The sequence below is a fragment of the Medicago sativa genome, chromosome 5, assembly GCF_051527215.1.
Source record: "Medicago sativa cultivar Bolivia chromosome 5, Bolivia_mono, whole genome shotgun sequence".
NCBI classification, from domain to species: domain Eukaryota; kingdom Viridiplantae; phylum Streptophyta; class Magnoliopsida; order Fabales; family Fabaceae; genus Medicago; species Medicago sativa.
Window position 1 is genome coordinate 14,376,406 of NC_140753.1, and position 26,076 is coordinate 14,402,481.

Consider the following 26,076-nt stretch of genomic DNA (forward strand, 5'->3'; position numbering starts at 1 on the left):
TGGAAGAACGCAGAGAAGTAATGTTTCAATCAATTAATAAACATTCATAATATACAAATTATTTGTAAAATGGATATAAATAAAGACAAAATTACAAGAAATCAAAATGAAAAGAATAGGAGTAAAATTTTGTTTCTAGTGGAGGACTAATAGACTACTACATGAAAAACACACTTTACATTTTTCAATAGATAATACACTTTTTCCTATAGAGGGGACACAATTAGATATGGGTAGGAATAAGATACTTGTTCTGAATGGCAGCATTTTTGGAGGGATATGAAAACCAATCATGCCAGGCTCTTAACATTGTTTTCTGGCATTGATTGACATTCTTCTTTCTTCTTATCTTGATTGGAACAAGAGGTGAACAAAATCTGCATGCTGTGTATTGTTGTCAGTAGAAAGTAGTCACAGAACCATTATCCACAGCACCTTAAAAGACGTACACTCTTGTAGCAAAGTATTTTCTATTTTCATTAAAAGGTATAATGTAACTCAATAAGATAATAGCCACAAGAGGAATGTTGACCAAGAAGTGAGAGCTATGGCTGCAGCACTATATGCCCACAACAGAATAACTGAGCACTCTTCATTTCCTACGTCAAACAGCTGAGCCATTGTACCTACATAATGTATCATCGAATTTTGAAGTTAGGAACAACAATATAATATAGGATTTAATTGATAAGCACAGATTATCTATAGATTTTTACACTGTCAAACAACCATAACTCTTGGATGAGTAAAAATATTTGACTTCAATCATATATACCATTAAATTCATACAAAAGATGGTTTGTAATCGATCGGCAGTGTAAAAAGTTTTACACTTACGGTGCATCAAAATATGTAATCTAAACAACTTACCAATACTCATTGCTGGTGGCATTGCATACTGCATCACCAATGTATACTGAAACAAAGGATCCACTGGGAGAAAGCTGTAATTAGCCGCGGCTTTCACAATAAACAATCCAATAACAGGCAGTACGAAAAGCCGAGTTATGATGATGCAGATGAGTGTCTATGGTTTTACACTTGATGATTTCAAGCCAGCAGTGAGGTTACCACCAAGCAAAAGTGTGATGCAAGGAATTGTTCCATTTCTGCAAAGAATTAAGTTTAAACAAATAATTGTGTGGTTAGAAAAGAAGTAGAAACTTTAAGGACTATTTGGTTTTTATGAAGAAATTAAGGCACATACCCAAGTAATTCAAGAGTGCTATGGATTACTCTAAATGGAGCATTGTCTCCAATTATTAAGTTCCTTAACCATTCAACTGCGCCAAAGAGGAAACCGAAAAACTGATTATGGTATTTGTAATTGTTAAATTTGAAACAAATGGAACAAAGCAGAAAAGAAATGAATCAAGAAAGAAAGAAAGAAAGAAAGAAAGAAAGAAAGAAAGAAAGAAAGAAAGAAAGAAAGAAAGAAAGAAAGAAAGAAAAAGGAACTCACTACAGAAATTGCTGGTGGTGATATTAGTTCTGCTAGAAGATGAGTTAAAACTTCTATCATTCTTTTAAAAAATGATTGTTTCTCCTTCATCAATTCATTAGACTGATCTTGTTCATCAACCTGAAAATCAAGATAGTTGAGAACATTTCAAATTATCATTGTCTGAAATAAAGGTTGAAGGACTAGGATTCAAACCCCGATGAATTAGAAAATTTTAACACAACAACTAATATGCTAACATTTTCCAATAAAAAAAAAAAGTATATAGCATAATCTGGCTCCCGAGGTCTTACGATTTGGCTTTCAGAGTCTTCAATATAACTCAACGGTGCCACTTCTATCACGGTGTTTTCGTTGTCTTTTCCCTTTAGAAGGGGAGTATCTACATTTCCTTCAAGATCTTTGTTTGGTGTCTTTATGGTCTCAGCAGCCTCAAGTGCATTAAATCTCAATGAGCTGCTTCTTATAATTTGATAAGTATAGGTCCATATGAAAATACCACCAAGCTACAATCGAAATATTATCACAAGACAATACAATAAAATACACTGCATGCTATGCATAAGCAAAATCTATGTAGCACCATACTTCTTATAGAAGACATTTCTAGTGTCTGACATGGCACTGACACAAGTGAATACATTCAATTAATTCATATTCTCAAATTATTGTTGGTGTCGATGTGTCAGTGTCGTGTTCGGTGTCGACGTGTCAGGATGATGATGCCTTACTGCCATAGAGAAAGATGCATATGAGAGTGCATTACTGTGGCAAACATCGCGTGCACCAAATGGACCTCCTTTCTCAGCGCATATTGCTGGGATAATTACAATTGGCAAGCCTCCCATGTTTCCTGGTTAATTAAAGCATAATTCATGAAATCAGACCATTTTAGATTAAGTTTTTCATACAGTAACCAACTTTGATGCTATATTATGTTATATTGTAACAGTTACAATTATTTATCTATTCAATAAATGCAACTTTCCAAAAAAATATTTTAGAAATATCTCTCACAATACCTGATGAACAAGCAGCAATAATAAGACCTTCCACTTTCAAATTAGGCCTTAGTAATTTTACTAATATCCATCCTAAAATCCCTCCAATTAAGAAGGTGAGTCCAACATTAACCGGCATAAACCACCTGTATAAATCAGAAATAAACAAATTGATTACCGTGATAGTAAAATGTGAGTTATTTTCTGAGACTCAAAAACTTAAAAGCCATATGTACCATGATATCATATCTTGAAGTGAAACACTTTTGGCAAAACTTGAAAATATAAGTGAAGGAGTGAATATAAAGAATACAACCTGCAGAAGGTAAACCAAAAAAACAAAACAGTATTTCAACTATCATGCTGCAGAGTTAGTCCTGTTAAATATTTGCTCTTCACATTGAAAATGTATTTGGTGTACATATATAAGTGTTACTTATATATAAATTGATTAATACTATATTTAATTTAGGTTGAATCACATACCTTGTTCAAGGATTTCCTAAAATCTGGTGAAAGAAGATTGTTGAAATACTGAGTAGCCATGAAAGCTCCCAATGCACTAATAAGTAGTACTTGAATAACTGGCATAGAAGCCACTTCCAAAAGTTGTACAAAACCCATCTTTGCTTTTGATTTTTTTCTTGTGCTGCAGCTGAACTATACTATACACACTTCTTGTGTTTCCTACTTAATCTGAACACTTTACTTTGAATTTATTTCTGTAGGAGAGAAAGATGAATGATTAACAACCAATGCTTACTTACTGAGATGTAGACCAATGAGTGACATGACATAATATGGCACATGCGTGACAATGTATTGTCACTACATCTTATATTTATCCCCCATGTGAAATTCTTTAACATACCCTTCATAGCCGGTATTAGACATATGAAGTGTGATCTAAATGACATGGTAGCAGGTTGGATAAGTTATGGGCCGGCATAAGAGTAAGACTACTAAAACTCTCATTTTAGGTCTATTAACAAAAAAAATTATTTTTCATTAGATTTTACTGGCTAAAAAGCATCTTTTTTTTTTGACATTAAAGAAAATTCATTAATGAAAGTCTGGCAATAAATCAAAAGCCAAGACTACAGAAATACAAGGTGGAGTCTCTTCGATCCATATTTGATCTAAATTATGAAGAGCATGTTTAGCTAAATAATGGGCAGCCTGGTTGGCTTCACGCCTAACATGCAAAATATTTAAACTACGAAAACAAACTTTGAAACTAATGCAATCTCTAATAATAGAGCCGACATAAGTGGGTGATTGTTGATGAGCATTGAGCGCCGAGACCACCTTAGACGCATCTGATTCTGCTATAAGATTCAGAAAAGACATGTCTTTCGCAAATTCCAAACCTTTTCGCATAGCTAAACCCTCTACAACCTCTGAATCTGGTAGTGAAAAGACTTGCCAGCAACTAGCACCAACTACAACACCTTCATTATCTCTCACCACAACACCAATACCCCACTTACCCCCCTCTATGGGACCTGCTGCATCAACATTAAGTTTGTAGAAACCAGAAGAAGGAGGTGTCCAATGAACATCAGATATTGGCAAAGTTGGACCTCCACTGAATGTCTCCAACAACACCGTACTAGCACTCTTAAAATTCACAATAGATCTTTGTGCCTTTTGAACAATGGCATCCACATTAACATCAGTCCCCTCAAAACATTTCTTATTTCTAGCACACCATATTTCATAAGACAGAGCCATAACATGAACTATAACATCCTCAGTAGCATTAATAATATTTCTCTCCAACCACTCTGAAAATGGTACATACCTGAAATCATGAGGATTAAATACCACACCTAAATAGGAAGCAAACCATATCTGCTTTGACCAATGACACTCCATAAAGAGGTGTGAAATTGTCTCATTATGTTGTCCACAAAAAACACATAAAGCATCTTAGGTAGATAAAAAAGAGAAAAATATTAAAACTTGATATTAAAAATTATTGCATCGACTTTGAGTAAACTGTGAGCACCTGCGCAGATCGACTTTGAGTAAACTGTGAGCACCTGCGCAGATAGGTAGGTGACCCTTGAAATTGACAAGCTCTAATATCATGTTGAAATTTGGGGCCTAACTCATCCTTACAAAATCAGCTTACAAGGTGAGGACTTTATAAAATCTTATCAAGAGTCTTATCTATCCGATGTGGGACTTGGGTTTTTCCCAATAAATACTACTGGTTTTTATCGACATTGAAAAATAAACCTAAAGTCACTCACGTAAAACTAGTGTACTCTAATTTGATGGTTTATTATTATTAATGGATATAGAAATAACAATTGGTTTGAAACTTTAGTACTACATGAGAATCCAAAAGAATTAGTAGTCCAAAAATGCTTGGAATGGGGATTAGCAAAATTGGTAGAGGCAAGTTTTATATATACATGGTGATTCTTAGCACAATTTTTTTTGTCTAATTGTTGCTACAGTGTCCACATGAATCAATCTTTATCACGTCCCAGACAAATCAAATCCCACCTTCCCCCAAATTCAAAGGTGATTTAAAGTTGTACTACAACTGTATTATTTTTTATTATAATTACTACTATTATTTTTTATTGTATGATCTGATTAGCCTGTTATATGCATTTTATTTTCAATTCAATAATTCGGGCTTATATGTTGAGCTAAATATGAGTTGGGTGGGGGATGCAGTATTGAAGTCTCTTGGTTATGGTCCACCTCCATGGCAGATAAATTTCCTTTAATATGTTATGAGTTAGATCCTATATGTAAAAGGATTATGTTGGAAGAGTCTTGTCCTTTAATTTAAACAAAATCCTATTTTAGATGATAAGTCTCTGGTTAGTTTTCGACCGAAAAATATCTTAAACAACCCAAAAAAAGTTTTTCGATGGTCCAAATCATTCTTAAATTGTGGGGAGTCAAAATTGCACAATGGCCAAAATATGAAATTAAACCTTAATTTAAAGGTTTTTTTTTATTTTTATAAAGGCACAAATATCAAAACAATCCTATCTATCTCCACCAAAATGACAGAAAATATAAACAGAACTGTCAACATGACAGTCACAAATATTTAGGATTGCTTTTGATCACATTCTTTTAAGAATGAGTTTGTATGTGTTCAGTACTTGTGCTTTGAACTCCTTTATTATTTAGCTTATTAGCATGTTTCTTCTTATTATACTTCTTCTGCCTTCTTGACATAAAAGAAGTGAATGAACTTCCCTTATCCAAATCCTTCAAGGTTCAGCTCTTGCTCATCACTCATATCCGTCTCTTTATCAACTAAGTCTCCCCATTGAGTTCTTAATATGCTCACACTCTTCATTGAAGTTGTACTATGAGTTGTGTTTGCATCATCGGAGACATGAGATTATGGTCTATCCTTGTTTATTTCAATGTCAGCAATGTTTTCAACATCCTTGAAAATTCCAACTTGAGTGTTAACCTTGTCTAGAGTTGTACCATCAACTAAAAGCAATGTTTTCAACATCCTTAATATGCTCACAATCTTCATTAAAGTTGTACTATGAGTTGTGTTTGCATCCTTGAAAGTTTGAGTGTCAAACTAGAAGCAATTTCAAAAAGCAAAGTTGGTCTCCAATACTTTGAGGGGAGGTTCATAATTCGAATCCAAACTTGTGCATGTAAAAGTTTAAAACCTCAAGATGTCTGGTTTGAGATTCAACAACCTTAAAGACCATAATTTTCGCATCTCTTCAACTGTGTTAAATTGAAGTTCAAAGAAGCCTTTGCAAAGGGGTACAATTTTCGAATTTTTCAAATTTGGCCATAGAGAGGACATTTCCTTGTAAAGATCACGTGTGGTTAGGCGAGAATCCCCCTTTTGAAGAGTTAACCTAGCGTGTAAGCTTTGATGACCATCCTCTAACCCTAATTCATACTCATGTTGAGAGATTTTCACACCAACAGACTCCCCTTTAACCGTTCTTGGGAGAAGTTGGCATAGAGGCAAATCGCAAGTATTTGAAAATGTCTGAGGAAACGATTTTTTTTTCCTCTAGCGCCGCAATAAATGATTTGTATTTTATTTTTGTCCCGAATGATTTGTATTTTAAGCTCAACTAATTTGGTTAATATTTAACTACATAAAAACAAATTAAATTTTTACAAATGCTGTTACAATTTCAGTGGCGTTGATCTTTTCTCATCTTCAAATCTTAAACTACTTTTTTTTTTTAAAAAACATATAATATCACCAACTTTTAGTTAAAAAATAAGATGAAGGGACCAAAATTGTTAAATTTTAAAATAGAGGGACCAAAACTGCAAAATGATACAAATAAGGGACCAAAACTGCAATTAAGACAGCAAGAAACTATTTCAATTTATTTATTTGTTATATTTAGAAGAAAATATCTTCTAGTTGTAAAAATTTATTGCAATATCAAAATTTCAATTGGACTTGCCTATCTGTATGATGTTCCATTCAGATGCGAACAACTGTTGATAAAATCTACATCAATGGTTCCTATCATCCCTTTTCACCAACCTAAATATTTTCCAAATTTTCACAATTCCCGTGTTTACCCTTCCCTTCATAATCTCACCCTTTATATATCACACCAAATACCAGTTTCCTCTCAATGAATCCCAAATCACAAACCTTAATTTCTTTCGTATTTCAATCCATTCAACCACCATGGCACGTACGAAGCAAACAAGTCGCAAATCCATTGGAGGCAAAGAACCGTGCAAACAAATAGCCATTAAAGGAGCTTGGTAATCAGATCCGGCAACCGGAGGAGTGAAGATGCCACACCGTTTCGGCCTCGAAATCATTGCACTTCATGAGATCCGCAGGTAATCACTACAAGAAAAACACTGATCTGGGACGGAATATTCTGTCGCACAATAGTGTAAATATCCGTCCCAATTGAAATCTGGGACGGAAATTGTGACAATTTTCTTTCGTCGCAAATAGTGCTGTCGCAATCAGTTGGGGACGGAATTTTTTCGTCCGTCACATATTTGGGACGGAATGTGGGACGGAATGAAATTATTTTTTTTTAACACATCTTTGTTTCCGTCCCAAGGTTGCGACAAAATACTTTTATTCCGTCCCAATGTTGTGACGGAGTTTGGGACAAAATGAAATTAATGTAAATCTAATTTATTTTTTAATATATCTTTTGGGACAGAATTATATAAAATATTCTGTCACAAATAAATTTTATGCAATTTTTAAAATTCGCCCAAAAATTTAATATATATTTATATGATGCACATTAACTTGTGTCTATCATCAAGTTCCAAATTTGATACTACAAATCATTAGTAAACATAAATTGTTTCATCATTAACTTAGCACGTAACCATCCAAAAATAACAACAAATATCAAACTATTTCCTCAACACCCAAAATGGTTAAAGTTTTAATAACTAGAAAGTGCCTACAAAATATCAAACTGTTTCCTACATTCATAAATCATCAATATTATTCTTCCACATCAGCACCAACATTTGCATTGCTTCCACGAGTAGCATTATCAACAGAGTGATCATCTTCATCTAAATCCATTAAATCCAAATCTATATTTGCATGTTTAGCAAATGCGGCAATCATTTTGTTTTGACGAGCCTTAATGGAATCGATTGTTTGTTGTTGCTCTGCAATTTTTTGCCTTAAACGCGCCTCAACCTCTCCACTCATACCACGTGCAATATCAGTATAATTTGAATATTTATTGGATTTAGACGTTGAGCCACGGGTGCGCATGTTGCCATCCAAACCAAGCCCATATACTCTACCCTTTGCATTTCTTCCTCCAACAGCTTCAATCATTAGTGTATCATAATCAATAGGCTTGGGTTGAGTACCACTCTCATCATTACCAGCCTCAGAAGGATGAGGTTGAGACTCAGCTTGTGAACAGAGATTTACAAAGTTTTTCTAAAAAATAAATAACTGAATAAATAAGATAGGCTAACAAGCAACACAGTTTAAGAAGGCAAATTAAGGAGGGAACAATGCATTGTACCTAAACAGAACATCCCAACAAACCAAATTATAAAGGCAATACATGAGTCCTATAACAAGTCACTCGATTACTAAAAAACAACTACATCAACCTCATACATAACTAGATTCATACAATTTATCCAAACCACCAGTATTGCAATAACAAAAAAGCACCAAACATATATGCAAGCCAAAAACTAAAGTAGATAAAAGGCCACAGTTGCCGATAATATATCTGTCAAACAAGCATAAAGTTGATGCTCAAAACAGAATCACAACTGCATAGAGAAAAAATAAACAGACTGTAGGCATTGTGAATTTTTTCAAACCATTTTCACTATATGTCACTAAATGAATATCAAACAAGAGCACTGATCAGACAGTTTTTCATTGAAAAAAAATAAAGAAAAGCACATAATTTTCACTATATATCACTAAATGAATATCAAAGAAATCAAAGGGACCAAAAACACCCTAGTAGACAATATTTTCTTGGACTTGAAAGATATACCTCTCAAATTAATTGGGGAAAAATGGACAGAGAAGAATAAAATTGCAAGGAGAAATAAATCCATCCAAAAGTCAAGGATAAAAGACAAAACAAGCATCTCAGACAATGAAATATGACTCCAAAGTCGAGTTTGTATGCATGTCTATACTAGTTCAGAGTTTGTATGCATCTCAGACAATGAAATATGACTCCAAAGTAGAGTTTGTATGCATCTCAGACAACTATTTTGATTATACCAATTGTTGATATTATATGCATGTCTATAATAGATCAGAGTTTGTGACTTTAATTTGTATAATGTTTGTTAATAATTTAATACTACTAGCAACTTGCTTAATTTCAACCTTCACACCAGTTGCTATATTCGGAGATGTGAGATTTTGAGTATGAGAATGGTGTGCATTTCAGCAGTCCAAAACAGACCCAAAAGATAAAGTACTAGTCTCGACTTTTTTCCTACTTACACAAACCAAGTAAAATTAAAGAAGCCAATAGCTTGATACTCACATATGCATCAGTTGATCTCTTATCAACAAAGGTTTGTGACCCCTTCCTGGTGTGACATTTTTTAAACAGTTCTCCCTTGTGTGGAATTCTTCCTAACCTTTTGTTCTGCACTTGTTTAGAGACATACAGATTGTAAGTATATTAAAAGAAAACAAGTTAAGATATTATCATAATTAAAATAGAAATTACCAATTCAAGTTCATGCTTTAGTTGATTCTTAGATCCTTGGGTGTGCAATGAACCTCCGACATCTGAATCACGATTACTAGCTGCCACACATCTATTTGTAATGTAATGATCATCTCCCCACATTGCAAGCAGTTGTGCCCACACAACTTCAGTAATCCATTTGGGTTTTTCTGACACTTTTTCACGTACTCTCGCCATTATCTTTCTTAGTAGATCCTTAGCTTTTGATTCCCATGTGGCCCTAATAGTTGCCTCTTGTTCACCAATCCATTTGTAGTTTTTCTGCAATTATTGAAAATGGAAATAGAAAATTCAATTCAAAATAGTTCAAAGTTACAACACTATGAAAAGATAGCAAATAACCAAGATGCATTACCGCCCACTCATTAAACCACATTTCTTTTATTTTATCATTGCAACATTTCCAATTGTTGTAAGGGCCATCAAAGATAGATTTAATTGCCTTCGATATATCTTTAGTCTCATTATCATCAGGATAAAAGCTGCCAAATTCAACACATGAATTAACAAATTAAATAAAAAAGAATATATAATTTACAACAAATTAAAACTAGGAACTATACATGCATATTAAATTAAATAAACAACTTGACTTACTATCCTTTAAGAGTATAAATCCAAATTTTGTTATCAGTAAGATCTTTGCCCCATGGTAGATGTGGATTATGAGGACCAGGTAAGGTAGGGTCTCCAAATGGGATAAAATTTTCAGGTTGGCTATTGTGATCATTATCTTCTTCTGTTAGTGGCACGGTCTCAGACTCTGTGTCTATTGGTGATGTTGGATATTGTGGAGTCGGTGATCTCTCTGTTATAGGAGATGGAACATGTGAAGTACTGAGATGAACACTTGGATTACTTGATGATGGAGTAGGAATAGTACCAAGAGGAGCATTCTTAGAAGTGTTCATTTGCTTTGAACTAGAAGGAATGGGCGGAGTAGCACCATGATTACTACATGACGGAGAAGGTGTGCCGACACGTGGAGTTGTATACTTAGTAGTGCTCCTTTGCTCCACACTAGTAGGAATGGTTGGAACCTTACCATTCTCTTTACCTCCAGATCCTCTAGATCTTCCTTTTGGTCTACCAATACCTGACATCTAAACGAATGATAAAGACATATAGATTAATCATCATCAGATCCAACATAATCAGCTGGAATATATAAGAATGCAGCAAACAAAAGAAAATGAAAAATGCAGCAAACAGTGTTCACATATATGGAAGTGTCAAGACAGTAACAGACAAAGAAAATGAAAAATGCAGCAAACAAAAACAAAAGAAACAGAAACAGAAATGAGTCTCCAGGACAGTAGCAAACTATGGAAGTGCCATACAATATGACTTCAAAATGAGAACAAATACACAGCTGGAATAGCTTTATTTTTCACTAATTTAATCATCATCAGATCCAACATAATCAGCTGGAATATCTTCATTAGTTGAATCACTATAATAAAATTCTTCTAATTCTTCACTTTCCACTTCATCATCAGTTGATCCATCATTAGTTGGGTCATCAGCCACTTCTTCAAAATTACTACCATTATCTCGTAAGTTGTCAATTTGTTCAACTTCAGGAGTAACCGGTAACACTTGCACGTTTTCAAATTCTTGGTAAGCTTGTGTCTGACTTATTGCATAGCCTCTTGCATCGATTGTGCTTCTTGCTTTTGTCTTAATAACCACCAACCAGTTTGTATTATCGCGTCTTTTTTCAGGATATGGTGTGTAATACACTTGAATTGCTTGTTGAGCCAAAATAAATGGTTCATATTTTGAATACCTCCTTTGTGAATTAACTTCAACGATTCCATGATGTTTATGAACTCTTGTTCCAATGTTAGAGGTCGGGTCAAACCATGAACATTTAAACAGCACAACTCTCTTTATTGGTTCCCCTGGGTACTCCAATTGCACAATCTCATCAAGGTTACCGTAATAATCATATTGACATTGCCCATAATCAGTTCCTTTGACAGACACACCATTGTTAGCAGTAGCTTTTCCTTCACTCCATGATGTTGTGTGAAACTTATAGCCATTGACAAAATAAATAGGCCATGTGTGTACTATATTCAATGGCCCCCAAGCAATGTTATGTATAAACTGGCTATGAGTTGTGTTCTTTGATTTGTGCACCTATTTGATAAAACAGAGAAGATTAAAGTTCATAAATACTCTCAACAATATCAAAATTATATCTAGAATCACAATAAACTTACATGATTTTTGAACCACTCTGGAAATTCATTTTCGATACACCGATCAACATCAACATCACTAATGTTTGGCCTAGCTGACTTTAAATTTTCCACAAATAAACTGCAACATAAACCATTTTTATAAGTTATATTATTAAATAATTTGATACTATAAAGCTACTAGGATAGTTTTGACTTACTCTTGATATGGTTCAACCTCTTCACAATTTAAAAGTACATGCAAATGAGCTGCATTCTTTTCTTTCTCTTCAATAACTTTGCGCCTTTGTTGTCCTGCTGCTCTGCCAGGTTAAACCCTTTCTTATATAAGTGATCTCTCACTTCATCTGGAATTTCGCTGTTTAGACAATCACAGATCAAGCATGGACATCGAATTGTTCCTTCATTCTTAAATTGATCTAATTGACAAGCATGCAAAATAAAAATTTCCACACCCTCATAAAAGGTATTTTTCAGTCCCACTCCATCAGGTAGAACCCTATTATACATCCATTCTCTATGTGCAGACACATCCATTGCCTAAACACCAAACACTTACACTACTTAAGATAATTAATTAATAATAAAGCTTTCAATATAAAACATTGTATGAGAAAATAAAATGGATGTATCATAAAAAAAATCTGGCAGAAGCACACAAAAGTCAACACCAAACTAGAGTGAACATAAACTTAAAAACCGCAACCTCCCTGCAAGTACATGAACTAAAAATATGTATGCATAAGAAAGTTAACAACACATGCCTACAGAAAAACCAAACCAGACCACCAAATATAAACCTCCTACACTATTAATTTATTAAAACAGACCCCTCACTTAATCTATTCACATGTAAGTTTATTTTTGCAGATAACGAAAACGAATGATAGAACGAGAAACAACCACAAAAATATATCCCTTTGAAACTATGCAGCAGGTTAATGTTTCTTCGAAGAAGAGGAAGAAAACACTTCACTAGAGGAAGAAATAAATGTACTTTAAACATGAGAACCAACTTATCAATTTGCAGATTATAAAGACAGTGCCAATGTATGAAAATCAACTACATATGACTGCAGCAAAAATTGAAGAGGTGTATTTTAATTTTTTTCAGAAACTCTCGTCTAATTTATCTATGAAGATCTATAAACTCACAAGAACTTTTTTCAATTAGTAAACACGTTTTAATTGAGAAGCTGGTAGAAGTTAGAAGCAAATCTAAACTAGTCTTAGAACACTATCCCACTAAGTTAATGAAACCACAATTACAAAATGTGATTTAGTCAATATGTTGATTGCTAGGTTGTATGTGTAAAGTACCACTTTTTAGCTACCATAAAAGCATTCAACATTTTTTCTTTTGTTCATTATCTTAATCTTAACAGTCATATTTTTTTGTGGTAAATATAATAGTCATATTCAACAAACAAAAAACCTCTTTCTTCCCTCAAACATTCAAATCCATATCGAGTATAAGTTTTTTTTTTGAAATGGCAAATATTATTCTTGATGAAAAGATGCAAGATGCAAACACTCGCGGAAAGAAAAAAGATACATTTAAGGAGCCACGGAACTCCCAAACCCCACACACCTCAAAAACTACCAAAACAAGGAATGAGGCTGAGCTATACCTGCTGAAACCGCAGGCATACCCTGCATCACGCCTCTTAAAATGACAGAAAGCCAAAAACCAGACCCCAAAAACAAACCTTGTGGCCAAAGTACTAAAAACACCCCCAAAGGAAGTGGCCTGTGCAGCACACCAGCTGATGGTAGCACAAAACAGACACGGGCCTACACACCACCAGCAGCAGGAAAAAAATTGCAGAAGACCCATTTCAACAAACATACAAACTCTTTTAAATTAAGTTAAACACACAAACAGACAAGCTGAGTTTAAGTTAATAGATATTCTGCATTTTCTATCAAATTAAAGGATCTTATTACCAGAAACAAAAACACAAACTCTTTTACCAAAAATCAAAATTTCAACAAACCCATTTCATCAAAATCAAAAAATTCATTCAAGAGAAATAAGTTAACAAAAATAAAAGAGAATATCACCTATATTGAGGAACGAAGCTGAGAAAGAAAGGAAATTCCAAACCTGAAATTGCAAAGAACTGTGAAGCTGATTACGAGACTGAGAAGCTGAGAGCGATTGAACGAGAGAGCGATTGAACGAGTGAGCGATTGAACGAGAGCGAGATTGAACGAGAGTGAGCGATTGAACGAGTGAGAGATGGAATTTATGGAGGGTTACGGGTTATCTTCATCGTGATTTGAACGAGCTTTGAGAGCTTTGAGTGAGCGATGGAAAGGTACTGAGAGCTTTGAGAGAGAGCGATTTGTTATTAGGGATTGTGATTTTGTTTTTGTTTTTTTTTTTGTTATAGATGGATTGTGTTGTGTGTGTATATGGATGGATTGGATTTCCGATTCAGTCATATATTTTAACTTATCTTTATATTTTTTTTTAGGGAAAATAATAAATAATAATAAAAAATTAAAAATGATAAAAATTAATTATAATAAAGTGGCGCCAAGTTTCCCGCCCACACTATTCATCAAAAAAATATTCCCTCCAACAATTCCCACAAAGTTTTTTGATTAAAATAGACCAAATTGTGACGGAAATAAAAATTCCGTCCCAAATTCGCGACAAAAATATTAGTTCCGTCCCAAATTCGCGACAGAAATATTAATCCGTCCCAAAAATATATATAAATTAAAACAAAATATTTATAACACAAAAGCGTCGCAAATTCCGTCCCGCTTTAATTAATTTGGGACGGAAATAAAATTCCGTCACGACGTTCCGTCTTAATTTGACTGTTTTCTTGTAGTGAATAGAGACACATCTTAATGTTACTAAATTTATTACTCATCAATATGAAAGTTATGTGCACAGAAACACACAAGATCTCACTAGACTCGAGTTTCATTCCCTTACACTCTCAATCTTGGAATAAATCCTTTTATCATTCGATGATATATTACTCCATTTTGGGTTCACTAATATCTTGTAACAATGCTATGATCTCTAGTTTTGTATTTAATCCTTTTCACATTCAATCTCACCCTTTATAACCGTCATTTACCCCAAATTTATTTTCTTAATAATTGAGTCACATAGATCATTGAAACACGAGATTGACTACGCATCACCTAGCACTGTAAAAACAACTTGAAATGAACACTTGGACAACCTTAATTAGAATCCAAATAGATAAAAAAAAAATTGATGTAGGAGGGTTTCTATCGTATTTTTATTTTAGTACAATTTTAATAATTTCTGTTTTATTTTCTATTTTGGATTTTCGGCCAGGGTTTTGTTATTCCCCTAGTATTTAAGCTTAACAGTTGTAGCCTAAGAGACATCTTTTATTTATTCAATAATATTTTAGACAGTTTTCTCAATTTCTGGTGGATTCCGGAACCCTATTTTCACAAGTTTGTCGCTTGCAAACTTGTTTCTTTTCAATCTAGGTTTAGCGCTTGCTAAACTTTGCTTTCGACTGTGTTAATTGGTATCATAGCAGGTTTCTCCTGTTCTTTTCCTAACGTGATCAGCCATGGGAGAGCAACCCGAAAGCAGAGCTTAAGGGTACATTCGTGGCTTTTACTACAACCATCAATGCTTTCACTTCACAAGCGGCGATGTTAACAACTCAGTTGAATAACCACGCCAACAACAACAACATAACCAATCAGAACAGGGGAGGTGGACCAATTAGGGTTCCACGCGGTAGAAACAATCGAATTATTGAGGATTCGAATTTTTCAAAGTTGGAGGATATTGATGTGGCAAATTTTGAATACATTGATAAAATTGTCGCCGCTAAAGAAAAATGAGAAATAGAGAATAAATTTTCTGTGAGCAGTTCAGAAGGTAAAAACTACTGGGAGGAATTGCTAAAAGACAGATATCAAAAGCAAAAAGTTTAAGAACAAAATACCTTGGGTAAAGGGAAGCGAAACCGCACAACATGATTGGGGGAAAATTTTGCTTGTCTAGAATGTATAGGCTCCGACGGCGAGGATGATGATTATTAAGTGGATCTTACTCATGGTGATTTAAATTCAACAGGTACTACTACTGCTAGAAGACCTTTCAAAAATAAAGCTCATAACACAGAACCACCGCCTATAATGGAAGGTGATGGAAGATCATTAAAAGTGCTTGGTTTTACTCAAAGTCAGATAGCTTCTTTCCTTCAAATTTTAATGAGATTTGGGGTTGGCGATTTTGATTGGTTTGGGGTCGACCCTAAACCTCATTAAAATATGAAGGAAATAGGCTCTCTAAATTTGAGTAAAATCGAGCACTTTTAGTGATATTCCTTTGGCTTCCATTAAAGGTGGTGGATCTGGGTTATAAGCTTTCTTTTTGGAAGGTCTTCTAGCAGTAGTATTTCATGTTGAATTTTATTCACCATCAATAAGATCCACTTCATAATCATCATCCTCGCAGTCGGAGCCTACACCTTCTAGACGATCAAAATTTCCCCCAAGTAATGTCGTGCAGTTTCGCTTCCCTTTGCCCAAGGCATTTTGCTCTTCAACTTTTTGCTCTTGATATTTGTCTTTTAGCAATTCCTCCCACTAGTGTTTACCTTCTGAACTGATCACATAAAATTTATTCTCTATTTCTGATTTTTATTCTGCAACCCAGTTTTATCAATGTATTCAAAATTTGCCACATCAGTCTCCTCCACTGAAAAACTCGAATCCTTAATAATTCAATTATTTCTACCACGTGGAACCCAAATTGGTCCAGCTCCGTTGTTTTGATTGCTTTTGTTGTTGTTGCTGGCGTGGTTATTCAACTAACTTGTTAACATTGCCGCTTGTGCAGTCAAATCATTGATAGCTGTGGTAAAAGCACCAAATATACCCTTAAGCTCTACTTTCTTCACAGGTTGATCTCCACGGCTGATCACATTAGAAAAATAACAAGAGAAACATGTGTTGCTACCAATTAGCTGACAAAATCGAAAGCAAAGTTTAGCAAACGTTAAACCTAGATTGAAAAGAAACAAGTTTGCAAGCGACAAACTTGTGAAAATATCGTTCTGGAATTCACCAGAAATTGAGAAAACTCTATGAAATACTATTGAATGAATCAAAGTTGTCTCGTATGCTATAACTGTTAAGTTACTAGGGAAATAACAAAACCTTAATGGGCCGAAAATCAAAAATAGAAAATAAAACAGAAATTATTAAAATTGGGCTAAAATAAAAAGATTGTTGAAACCGTCCTACATCAAATTTTTTTATCTATTTGTATTCTAATTTTTTTTTTATCTGTTTGTATTATAATTGTTGGGTGGTCATATCGTACTTTATAATTTTATTATGAATAAATCAAACCCAAAAAGTCAAATCAACTAAGTATGCTGATATGTTTTATAAATAATTTTAAAATGCTAGAAAGGGGACTAAATGTTCATTTTGTTTAAAATAGGGATCCACGCCACACCTACTTTATATTATTGTTCTAAGGTGCTACAAACTTCATTCCAATCTAGAAGGAGGAAAAAAAAAGACAAAAAATAATAAAATTGTTTCATGAGAATGGTCATATGATAATTAGTTTTTTTTTACTATCATGTTGCTAAAAGAAGTTTTGAAGCCTTGGAAGAAATTGGTTAAAAGGGTAGAAACCAATATGTTGGTGGAGAAAGTTGTTAGAAAATAGTGTCAATAAAAACGAACATATTTTACTATCATGTTGCTAAAATAAGTTTCGAAGTCTTGGAAGAAGTTGGTTAAACGGGTAGAAACCAATATGTTGATAGAGAAAGTTGTTAGAAAATAGTTCAATGAGAATGAGAATGTTTATCTTCGTGAGAATGATTATTTTGATATTGCATTTTTAACGTGTTGATGCCCTGTTATTATGACTTAGTGTTTCAGACCTTGATTTAGTTGTGAGGATATTTTGCGTAATATGCGTGAGAATGAGCATGTTTATCTTACACTAAAGGTTTTTTTTTTTAACAAATAAAAGGAGATTGCATATGCATGAAGAAAAAAAATGTGTTTCTATATTTAAGTATCACATATCCCTCATTTTTTACATAGAAAAAAAAAAGTTATATCACCCTCAAAAGAGGAAATTCATCCTTTGATATTGCGAGTGAGTCAATTTCTTACCAACTTAGTCAACCTTCATCGACACATATCATTCATGTTATCTCGATATATATGTCCCTTTTACAATATTGATCTACCTCAAATAATTTGTCCTTTTAGAATACTATGCATAAACTATCATGAATAAATAAAAAAGTAAAAATTAGTATCTAATATGTATTTATTTTTATAAGATTAATTTACAATTTTTGTCTCTTAAATTATTTTCAAATTTCACAATAGTCACTTAAATATTTTGTTTTTATTTTTATCTCTTAATTATAAATGTTAAACACTTTTCTATAAAGGTTGGCAACTTTAGTTCCTTCACGTGCAGATATTACACACTTATTACTTATATGTATTTGCCTCTCTAATTATATTAAAAAAATAATTTGTCTTTGCAATTTCTAATTATTTTGAGTGTTCAAATATGCAAATAATGATTTCCAACAACTATTTTAGTTTTGATTCATGTTTATCAGATTTAACATAAAATAAGCAATTCATAAATATGCAAAAATGAAATAGAAGATTAGAAGAAATCAAAATGGTATTCAAAAGAATCAAACCAAGATAAAAGATTAGAAGAAATCAAAATGAAGTAGAAAATTGGAGTACATTTTGTTTTGCAGTACAGGTCTATTAATGATAAAGTACTACATAAAAAATACAATTAACTTTTTTCAATAAATGATATACTTTTTCCTATAGAAGTGGGCAAAAATATAGGAATAAGATGAAGGAAATTGGATATGTCTAGGTAGATAATTATTCTGAATGGCAGCATTTTTTAGAGGGACGTGAAAGCCAAATGCCAAAATTTTCACTCAAATCTTTAGCATTACATTCTTCTTTCTTTTGTCTTGATTGGAACAAAAGAGGTTAACAAAATCTGCATGCTGTGTATTGTTGTAGAAAATATTTTCTGTTTTCCACTTTTAAATATGATAATATCATCTGACTGCTGAGTGCATCTATTTTACTCTGCAGCTATCGGTATTACAGATGGCAGCAGAGTATAAAGAGTCTGCTGAATGCAATTTAATAAGATAATAGCCACAGGAGAAATGTTGACCAAGCAGTGAGAGCTATGGCTGCAGCACTATATGTCCACAACAGAATAACTGAACACTCTTCATTTCCTACATCAAACAACTGAGCCATTGTACCTACATAATGTATATATCATCAAATTTGAAGTTAGGACTTAGGAACAACAATGTAATATAGGATTTAATTGAATATGCACCGACAGTCTATAGATTTTTACACTGTCAATCAATCATAACTTTTGGATCATTAAAATTTATTTGATTTCAAGCATATATATATATATATATACCTTTAAATTCATACAAAAGATGGTTTGTGATCGATTGACAGTGTAAAAAGTTTTACACTTAGGGTGCATCAAAATAAATCTCATGTAATGTATCTATGGCTAATGAAATAACAAGTAATGTACTTAAATCAAAACAACATCTATGCATATATGTAATCTAATCACTTACTAATATTCATTGCTGGTGGCATTGCATACTGCATCACCAATGTATACTGAAACAAAGGATCCACCGGGAGAAAGCCGTAACTAGCAGCGGCTTTCACAATAAACAATCCAATAACAGGCAGTACGAAAAGCCGAGTTATGATGATGCAGATGAGTGTCAATGGTTTTACACTTGATGATTTCAAGCCAGCAGTGAGGTTACCACCAAGCAAAAGTGTGATGCAAGGAATTGTTCCATTTCTGCAAAGAATTAAGTTTAAACAAATAATTGTGTGGTTAGAAAAGAAGTAGAGACTTTAAGGACTATTTGGTTTTTATGAAGAAATTAATTAGGTACATACCCAAGTAATTCAAGAGTGCTTTGGATTACTCTAAATGGAGCATTGTCTCCAATTATTAAGTTCCTTAACCATGCAACCGCGCCAAAGAGGAAACCGAAAAACTGATCATGGAATAAATAAATGTTAAATTTGAAACAAATTTAACAAAGCAGAGAAGAAAGGAAGCAAGAAAGAAGATAAAAAAGGGAACTCACTATTGAAATTGCTGGTGGTGATATTAGTTCTGCTAGAAGATGAGTTAAAACTTCTATCATTCTTTTAAAAAATGATTGTTTCTCCTTCTTCGATTCATTAGACTGATCTTGTTCATTAACCTGAAAATCAAGATAGTTGAGGACATTTCAAATTATCACCGTCTGAAATAAGAGTTAAAGGAATTAAAGGACTGTGATTCAAACCCGATGAATTAGAAAATTTTAACATAACAACTAATAAGCTACATTTTCCGATTAAAAAAAAAAACTATTGCATAATTTAGCTCCAAAGGTCTTACGATTTGGCTTTCAGAGTCTTCAATATAACTCAACGGTGCCACTTCTATCACGGTGTTTTCATCGTCTTTTCCCTTTAGAAGGGGAGTATCTACATTTCCTTCAAGATCTTTGTTTGGTGTCTTTATGGTCTCAGCAGCTTCAAGTGCCTTAAATCTCAATGAACTGCTTCTTATAGTTTGAAAAGTATAGGTCCATACGAAAATGCCACCAAGCTACAATCGAAAAAATTATCACAAGACAATACAATATGATACACTGCATGCTCTGTACAAGCAAAATATATGTAGCACCATACTTCTGATAGAAGACACATCTAGTGTCCGATATGGCACTGACATAGGCGATTAAATTCAAGTAATCATACACTCAAATTATATTTAAAAAAAATAAATATACTCAAATTATTATTGGTGCCGACGTGTCAGTGTCGTGTTCGGTGTCTGTATCAGTGCTTCATATATCAAAATATAAAAATGTGAATAGGATGATGATGCCTTACTGCCATAGAGAAAGATGCATATGAGAGTGCATTACTGCGACAAACATCACGTGCACCAAATGGACCTCCTTTCTCATCACATATTGCTGGGATAATTACAATTGGCAAGTTTCCCATGTTTCCTGGTTAATTAAAGCATAATTCATGAAATCAGATAATTTTAGATAAATTTTTCTTACAGTAACTTTGATGCTATATTATGTTATATTCTAACAGTTAGAATTATTTATCTATTCAATAAATGCAACTTTCCAAAAATATATTTTAGAAACATATCTCTCACAATACCTGATGAACAGGCAGCAATAATAAGACCTTCCACTTTCAAATTAGGCCTTAGTAATTTTACTAATATCCATCCTAAAATTCCTCCAATTAAGAAGGTGAGTCCAACATTAACAGGCATAAACCACCTGTATAAATGTGTAATTAACAACTTAATTACCGGCTAACATGACCAACATTAAATGATCTATTATTAGTTTCTGAGAATCGAAAACTTAAAAGCCATATGTACCATACCATGATATCATATCTTGAAGTGAAACACTTTTTGCAAAACTTGAAAATATAAGTGAAGGAGTGAATATAAAGAATACAACCTGCAAAACAGGTAAACCAAAAAAAACAAAACAGTATTTCAACTATCATGCTGCAGAGTTAGTCCTGTTAAATATTTGATCTTCACATTGAAAATCACATACCTTGTTCAAGGATTTCCTAAAATCTGGTGAAAGAAGATTGTTGAAATACTGAGTAGCCATGAAAGCTCCCAATGCACTAACAAGTAAGACTTGAATAACTGGCATAGAAGCCACTTCCAAAAGTTGCACAAAACCCATCTTTGCTTTTTGATTTTCTTCTTGTGCTACAACTGAACTATACACACTTCTTGTGTTTGCTGCTTAATCTGAACACTTTACTTTGAATTTATTTCTGTACGAGAGGAAGATGAATGATATTCAACAACCAATGCTTATTACTTACTGAGATGTAGGGTCAAGGACCAATGAGTGAGAACACTAAATAAACGTTTCCATAAATTTCTTAACAATGTGACATGACATCATATGACACGTGGGTGATTGTTTATACCAAACCAGATGCAGTGACGACCACATTTAACTTACAAGTATCAATCAAAGTGTATACTATTGCCATAAACTATGTAGCATTATTAATTCAAAAATACATTGTTGTATTGCTTTATATGTAGAGGGTGTGGTGCTGGTGCATGACAACATGAAAAATTAGTGCTTCAATGAGAATACATCTTCCCTAAATGACTTTGCTCACGCCCACTATTAGACATATGTCTAAGTGACTCGTTGGCAGGTTGGATAAGCTTTTGGTCAGCTCAAGAATACGGCTACTAAAGCCTTTTCTTTAAGCCAATGAAAAAATTATATATTTTTCATTAGATTGACATTTGATTTGCTTATTATTTAAAAATAAACCTAAAGTCACAAGTACTATTTCTTAGATAAAAAATGGGGTTGTTACTTTTTGTTGTTATATAAAATATAAACAAAAGGATAAGACAATATATGTGGATTGTAAGCAATGTAACTTGCACCCCTTGAGTCACATCTGGACATTTTGATAACTGAGATTAAACCGTCCAAATTTTATGTAGTATAGGAATTAAAATGAAAAAATAATCTTGATCCAAAAATTGCAGGGAAATGGGATAAGTTTTTTGTTATATATACGTGTTGCTACAGTGTACGCATGAACTTGTATGAAACATCCTCCACGTGAATTGAAAGGTTTATTCCATAGTTACGTCTGTGACAAAAAATATTTATTATGATTGATTGTTAATTTGTTGTTATATACGACAATGCACAGCGAGCTATTTTGTCAAATTGCACATAATTGAAGGGACATTGAACCAATAGAAAATTAGAGAGACTAAAATCACACATAACTCTAATTAGAGGTACCAAAATGATATCTTAGCCACATATATTTTAGCAGAATGGTCACGTCTCTGTAGAATAATAGTTTTATTTATACACATATAAAGAAAGTTATAGTTGTAAAGTTGTACTAATTGTATTATTTATTATTATTTATTTTTATTATATGATCTGATTAGATTTTGTAAATATTTGGCCATCGAAATGTAGCTAGCTATTAGCCTGTTAGATGCATTGTATTCCATCAATCCTTACGATTTTCATATCAAGTCAAAGAAAAGAAAATTTCAATTCAATAATTCCGGCTTATACGTTGACCTAAATATGAGTTGGTTATGGATGTGTAGTATTAAAGGCTCTTGAAAAATGATTATGTTGGAAGATGATGGCCATTTAAGTATTAAAGGCTCTTGAAAAATGATTATGTTGGAAGATGATGGCCCTTTAAATTTAAACAAATATTCCTATTTTAAATGATAAGTCTTTATTTTATTTTCGATGGAAGAATATCTTCAGTAACTAAAAAAGTTTTTTATGGTCCAAATCTTTCATAAATTGTGGAGAGCCAAAACTGCACTATGGTAAAAGGTGAATTTAAACCTTAATTTAAAGGGCAAAAACAAAGTATATATTATCATTAAAAAAACATGAAAGTATATAACATGAGCATAAACAAAGAATAAAACAAAAACATATTATACAAATGACCAATAAATGAAAGAATATGCTTATGCATGTTGAAGGTAGAGGTATGGAATGAACCTGGGAAATGGAGGCTCTAGGCCACGTCAATATTCTTGAGAGAAGCTGAGCAAATTGTGCTTTGGCTAAATGTGCCTAGCTTGTCTTCTGTATAGTATATATATAGAACTATATATGAAAGAAATTGGTACCCCAATCATGTTGGAGTAATAAATTTGGTTCTTTCCTCTAACTTGGACCAAACCCAACGTAGTCAATGACGCAAGTGGAATGAACACAAAACAAATACGGTTCTATGCGATGGCTATCATTCATATAACCCGTTTCATGCAAAAGGGTAATAAACTATGCATTTTTTGTTAGACAAAACTATGTGTTTATCTCTGAAAATATATTATTATTATTATTTTCAAACAAATGTCGTTCAAATGTTTTCTATATGTGAATTAAGTGATCAATGTTTTTTTGTTTTTTTGAGCAATTAAGTGATTCAAAAAAGTTTTTTTTTGAGCAATAGTTGTACTAATTTCAAAGTTTTTTATAGAGACCAAAGATTTAGTCTATAATTGTATTGTATTTCGTGTTTAGACTAAATCCTCTCTCTCTCTCTATCTTCATATCTTACCAATTTTTAGCTAAAAAATATGATGCATGAACCGAAACTGTCAAATTTTAAAATATGGGGACCAAAACTGCAATTAAGAAATCAAGAAACTATTGCAATATATTAATTTGTTATATTATAATAAAATATCGTGTACTTGTCAAAATTTATTTCAATTCCAAAAATTTGTTTGGAATTGGCTATTCGTGTGATGTTTCTTTCAGACGCGAACAACCATCGATAAACTTTACATCGACAGCTCCTATCATCCTTTTTCACCATTCTAAATATTTGTCAAATTTTCACAGTTCCCGTGTTTACCCTTCCCTTTCATAAAACCTCGCCCTTTATATATCACAGTAAATCTCAATTTTCTCTCAACGAAAATCCCAATTTCATCTCAACATAAATCTCAAATCACAAACCCTAATTTCTTTCTTATTACAATCCAATCAACCACCATGGCACGTACCAAGCAAACATCTTGCAAATCCACCATAGGGCAAAAAACCGTGCAAACATCTAGCCACTAAAGTTGCTCATATATAAATCGGCTCCAGCAACCAAAGAAGTGAAGGAGCCACACTGTTTCCGCCTCAAAATCGCTGTTCTTCGTGAGATCCGCAGGTACTAGAGACACAAAAGATCTTAATTTTACTAAATTTACTAAAACCTTTTTAGGGCATTTTAAGGATTTTGTAAACCCTAACATTTTTTGTAAACCTTAACTCTCTCTTCTCACACAATCTCTTCCACTATTCTCACACATCTCACAAAACTTCTTCCTCTCTTCCACTATTCAGTTTCATTTTGTTATCTTCCTCTGTTATCTTTTACAATGTTCTGGTTGATTTTTTTTTTACTAATTAAAAATATCACCCAACAATTTAGGATTTTATCGGATTCATATTTCAAAGGATAAAATAAAAGAGAAATGCTAGGGTCACACCCACTAACACTCTCTTTTAACACACCCAATAAGAATTGGCCACCTGTCTCACTTTTTTATTTCAATTAACTTGAAACCCGTTTCTAAGCATTCTGAATTTTTTTTTAATAATTTAAGTTAAATGTTGGAGAGAGAAAGAGAAGTGGGTCTTCTTCACGACAACGTTCCCTGAGATGGTGAGTATCATATTTTGAATCAGCATATTACAGTGAGTATCACATTTTTCACTAGGCCAAGATTACAAAGAGCCAAACTTGGCAAAACAAATACACCATAAGAAAGGCGCATATGACAGAAAAAAAATACCCCCAGGGAGCCAAACTAGTTGTTGATACATAGCAGAAACACAACACAGCTGCTGATAAAAACCAGAAAAAACTAACATCAAGCCTACACGCACAAAACCACCAAACTTTCAGCACCAAAACACACCAACACTGCTGCCAAACGTCCTTACACCACTACACAAAGAATTTATCTTTTATGTTCTTATGGTGGTATGCATCTCTTTCTTCATCCACTTTTTGGCACGATTGAAGCTGATGGCGAAGAGAGAGGCGAACGTCGTCGTGGAGAGAAAGAACATCGTATAAAGAGAAAGAAAAACAAACAGAGGTCATCTCAAGGAAAAAATCGAAATTGAAGAAGACCCATCTCAGGGAACGTTGTCGTGAAGAAGACCCACTTCTCTTTCTCTCTCCAACATTTAACTTAAATTATTAAAAAAAAATCAGAATGCTTAGAAACAGGTTTAACAGGTTTCAAGTTAATTGAAATAAAAAAGTGGGACAGGTGGTCAATTCTTATTGGGTGTGTTAAAAGAGAGTGTTAGTGGGTGTGACCCTAGTATTTCTCAAAATAAAAAAGTTATAATTGTTTTTTTTTAAGTAAAAAGTTATAATTGTTGTTGACAAGATAAAAACATATTTTTCCTCAAACAAAAGATGAAAACAATATTTTTGAAGGAAAAAAAATGAGAACATATTTATTGTTTATTATATTTGTGTATGTTGTTAACTTCTAATTT

At 33.2% G+C, this 26,076-nt stretch overlaps 4 protein-coding genes across 10 annotated transcripts; all 4 read right to left on the reverse strand.

Annotated features, from left to right (window-relative positions):
* On the reverse strand, positions 1-23,629 carry LOC146920339 (protein PIN-LIKES 7-like). Of its 2 annotated transcripts, XM_085713757.1 has the most exons (10): positions 23,557-23,629; positions 2,950-3,185; positions 2,700-2,779; positions 2,485-2,609; positions 2,194-2,315; positions 1,756-1,968; positions 1,463-1,582; positions 1,208-1,308; positions 871-1,109; positions 1-626 (listed from the first exon to the last, which is right to left on the reverse strand). In XM_085713757.1, exons 2-9 carry the CDS (start codon positions 3,085-3,087, stop codon positions 1,028-1,030), a joined length of 981 nt encoding a protein of 326 aa, XP_085569883.1. In that variant the 5' UTR covers positions 3,088-3,185; positions 23,557-23,629; the 3' UTR covers positions 1-626; positions 871-1,027. The 2 variants fall into 2 exon arrangements, with proteins under 2 accessions (XP_085569883.1, XP_085569884.1); XM_085713758.1 differs by lacking the exon at positions 1-626 and having other exon boundaries at positions 971-1,109; positions 1,208-1,270.
* On the reverse strand, positions 3,561-4,557 carry LOC146920340 (uncharacterized). Its single transcript, XM_085711131.1, has 3 exons — positions 4,475-4,557; positions 3,694-4,267; positions 3,561-3,602 (listed from the first exon to the last, which is right to left on the reverse strand). The coding sequence occupies exons 1-3, from the start codon at positions 4,555-4,557 to the stop codon at positions 3,561-3,563; spliced, it is 699 nt and encodes a 232-aa protein (XP_085567257.1).
* Positions 7,765-14,252, reverse strand: LOC146920341 (uncharacterized). Of its 6 annotated transcripts, XM_085713746.1 has the most exons (9): positions 13,995-14,252; positions 12,088-12,427; positions 11,909-12,008; positions 10,564-11,825; positions 10,278-10,488; positions 10,036-10,162; positions 9,660-9,941; positions 9,471-9,575; positions 7,765-8,383 (listed from the first exon to the last, which is right to left on the reverse strand). In XM_085713746.1, exons 4-9 carry the CDS (start codon positions 10,781-10,783, stop codon positions 7,928-7,930), a joined length of 1,401 nt encoding a protein of 466 aa, XP_085569872.1. In that variant the 5' UTR covers positions 10,784-11,825; positions 11,909-12,008; positions 12,088-12,427; positions 13,995-14,252; the 3' UTR covers positions 7,765-7,927. The 6 variants fall into 6 exon arrangements, with proteins under 6 accessions (XP_085569872.1, XP_085569870.1, XP_085569874.1 ...); XM_085713744.1 differs by having other exon boundaries at positions 10,278-11,825; positions 12,088-12,189; XM_085713748.1 differs by having other exon boundaries at positions 9,471-9,514; positions 9,815-9,941; positions 10,278-11,825; positions 12,088-12,245.
* On the reverse strand, positions 18,607-23,629 carry LOC146920342 (protein PIN-LIKES 7-like). Its single transcript, XM_085713749.1, has 10 exons — positions 23,557-23,629; positions 21,577-21,808; positions 21,395-21,474; positions 21,161-21,285; positions 20,873-20,994; positions 20,373-20,585; positions 20,074-20,193; positions 19,880-19,980; positions 19,540-19,778; positions 18,607-19,197 (listed from the first exon to the last, which is right to left on the reverse strand). Exons 2-10 carry the CDS (start codon positions 21,712-21,714, stop codon positions 19,070-19,072), a joined length of 1,266 nt encoding a protein of 421 aa, XP_085569875.1. The 5' UTR covers positions 21,715-21,808; positions 23,557-23,629; the 3' UTR covers positions 18,607-19,069.
* Positions 23,630-26,076: the final 2,447 nt, after the last annotated feature.